This window comes from Merops nubicus, unplaced genomic scaffold (assembly GCF_000691845.1).
Source record: "Merops nubicus isolate BGI_N331 unplaced genomic scaffold, ASM69184v1 scaffold43366, whole genome shotgun sequence".
In the NCBI taxonomy this organism is placed as follows: Eukaryota; Metazoa; Chordata; class Aves; order Coraciiformes; family Meropidae; genus Merops; species Merops nubicus.
The window spans coordinates 258-2,247 of record NW_008613806.1 but is presented as its reverse complement, the minus strand read 5'-3'; the positions used below and the strand labels follow the sequence as shown (position 1 = coordinate 2,247).

General features: G+C 53.8%; 1 protein-coding gene across 1 annotated transcript in view; it reads right to left on the bottom strand.

Annotated features, from left to right (window-relative positions):
• The window catches only part of LOC103774590 (polyhomeotic-like protein 1), a gene marked incomplete at its 5' end in the record, with an annotated part of 3,166 nt that extends 1,464 nt beyond the window's left edge, over nucleotides 1–1,702 (bottom strand). Inside the window, 3 exons of the mRNA XM_008942001.1 lie at nucleotides 103–253; nucleotides 904–1,012; nucleotides 1,588–1,702. Of these exons, the coding sequence (XP_008940249.1) occupies nucleotides 103–253; nucleotides 904–1,012; nucleotides 1,588–1,702 (375 nt within the window). The remainder of the gene's footprint in view (nucleotides 1–102; nucleotides 254–903; nucleotides 1,013–1,587) is intronic.
• Between the last annotated feature and the right edge of the window lie 288 nt (nucleotides 1,703–1,990).

The following is a 1,990-nucleotide window of genomic DNA, read 5'->3' as shown; positions in this document are numbered from 1 at the left end:
GGGGGGGGGGGGGGCCAGCGGAAGGGCCCTTAGGGAGCGTGCAGGCAGCAGGGAGAGCTGTCAGCTGGAGCCCTGCCCGGGGAGGGGGCACCGTGTCCTTACCCTGTGCCTCTTGCCCTGGCTCTTGGCCCGGGCCAGCTCGGAGGAGCTGCGGCGTGAGCCCCGGCGGCGTGCCCGCGCGTAGCTGGCCTCCTGCAGCTCCTTCATCTTCTTCCTCTGCAGCCGGAACTGGTGGCTGCAGCTCACGTTGTACCTCGGGGGGCAGAAGCAGAGCAGCAGTCAGGGCACGGCCTCTACCCGAGCTCACTGCTGAGCCTCTCCTTGCTCTAGGGGCTGAGGAAACTCCTCGGTACCAGGAGGTTCTCCTTCTCCTCCTCGGGAGGAGCCAATCCAGCCTTCTGACACAAGCAATATTTGGACGCTGGAATCCTGATCTAACATCTGAGGGGTCAATTAAGTCGTTCCCCTGAGGGAAAAGAGGCTCATAACAAGCACTCTGCTCTCACTAGCAGGCAGCAATGACTTGTCTGACTTCTCCCTGGTTTCCTTCCCCAATCATCCCTTGTGTCCTTGCCCAGCACCACTGCAGCAAACAGCTGCCACTGTGCATTCACTTAGTCAGATGTACATTCGACTGGAGAGAGGTTTTTTTTTGAGCCCCAGAACCTCCCCCCTTCCCACTTCACTTTCTGAGCAAGTTGGAAATCTGGTTTACACTCCACACCACATTCCCTTCTCCAGACCTAGAAGCATTCACAAACTGTTCAGAGTCCTGAAGAACCTCTGTGGCCAGTGCACCCCGTGGAGGGATGTCCTGAGGTGTTGTACACCACCTGGGCACAGGCCCAGCCACTTCCAGAGCATCTACAGTCAGAGAAAAGGAAGATTAGGTCTTGCTGTTACCTTTTAGCACAGGTCATGGAACAGAACCTCTTGGAGCCACGGAACTGGGTTGCTGGGGCATACTTCCCACAGTACTCACACTTCAGCAAGTTTGCCTTCTTATCAAGCTCTAGTGAGACAGAGAGACACAGCAGCTGATGAGCTGAGCTGGAGCAGATCACACACAATGATTCCCCCATTCCACCACTCCCCTGAGCAAACAGATTCCACACACTGCTCTCTACTGAACCCACCAAGCAGTTAGCTTGTGGAAGAAGCAGGGGAAAGAGGCAAAAGCTCCACTCATCAGGGCTCCTGGATATTTATCAGAGCAGCTTATTTCTCCTTGTCAGTCCCAATTCAATGAACCAGCAAAAAATAGCACAACCCTCCTGTCCTACCAGGCTGCAGGGGAAATCCCCATCACTGCATTCTCTGCTGTGTCCACACATCCTTCACAGCCTTCAGTGACAACATACAGGTAGAGTTCAGGTTCTCCTGCTGACTACTGACACAGGGGGTGTTACAGCATATTAACAACCACCTATTGTCTTCTTGCACTCCAGGAAAGGAGATCCTAGCTCCATAGCTTGAGTCTCTAAGGAGCTAGCAGGAAGAGATGAGTCCCTAAGGTATAAATCTAGTATTCCAATATCAGAGACACTTTTGGTAACACTCGCCAGGCCTCGTGGTACCAAAACTCACCCCCAGAAGCACTGTCCCCTCCTGGGGAATTGCTGGACAGGTTTTCACTCTGCCCAGAAGCAGCCTCTCCTTGCATTGGTTTCTCAGACTCTTTCAGCAGCTGAGAACAACCCACCTGGACAGGAGGAGAAAGAGTTTAGAGCCCCAGTCAAGGATTCTCTGCGTCCACCACCCTCTGCACCACTCACACCTTGCTGCAGCTCAGAAGAATCCCTCTGCCTACTAGCAAAGCAGAAATGCTGCCTGAAGTTCTTACTCCTTCCTGGCTCACAGGCTTGATGGGTCATTCACAGACCACCAAGAGCTGTCTGCCTTCAACATCCTGCAGCTCCCTGGAACTGCACTTCCCAGGCTTTAACTTCACTTGCTGCTTGTTCAAGACACAGTGCAACCTTCCTTCACC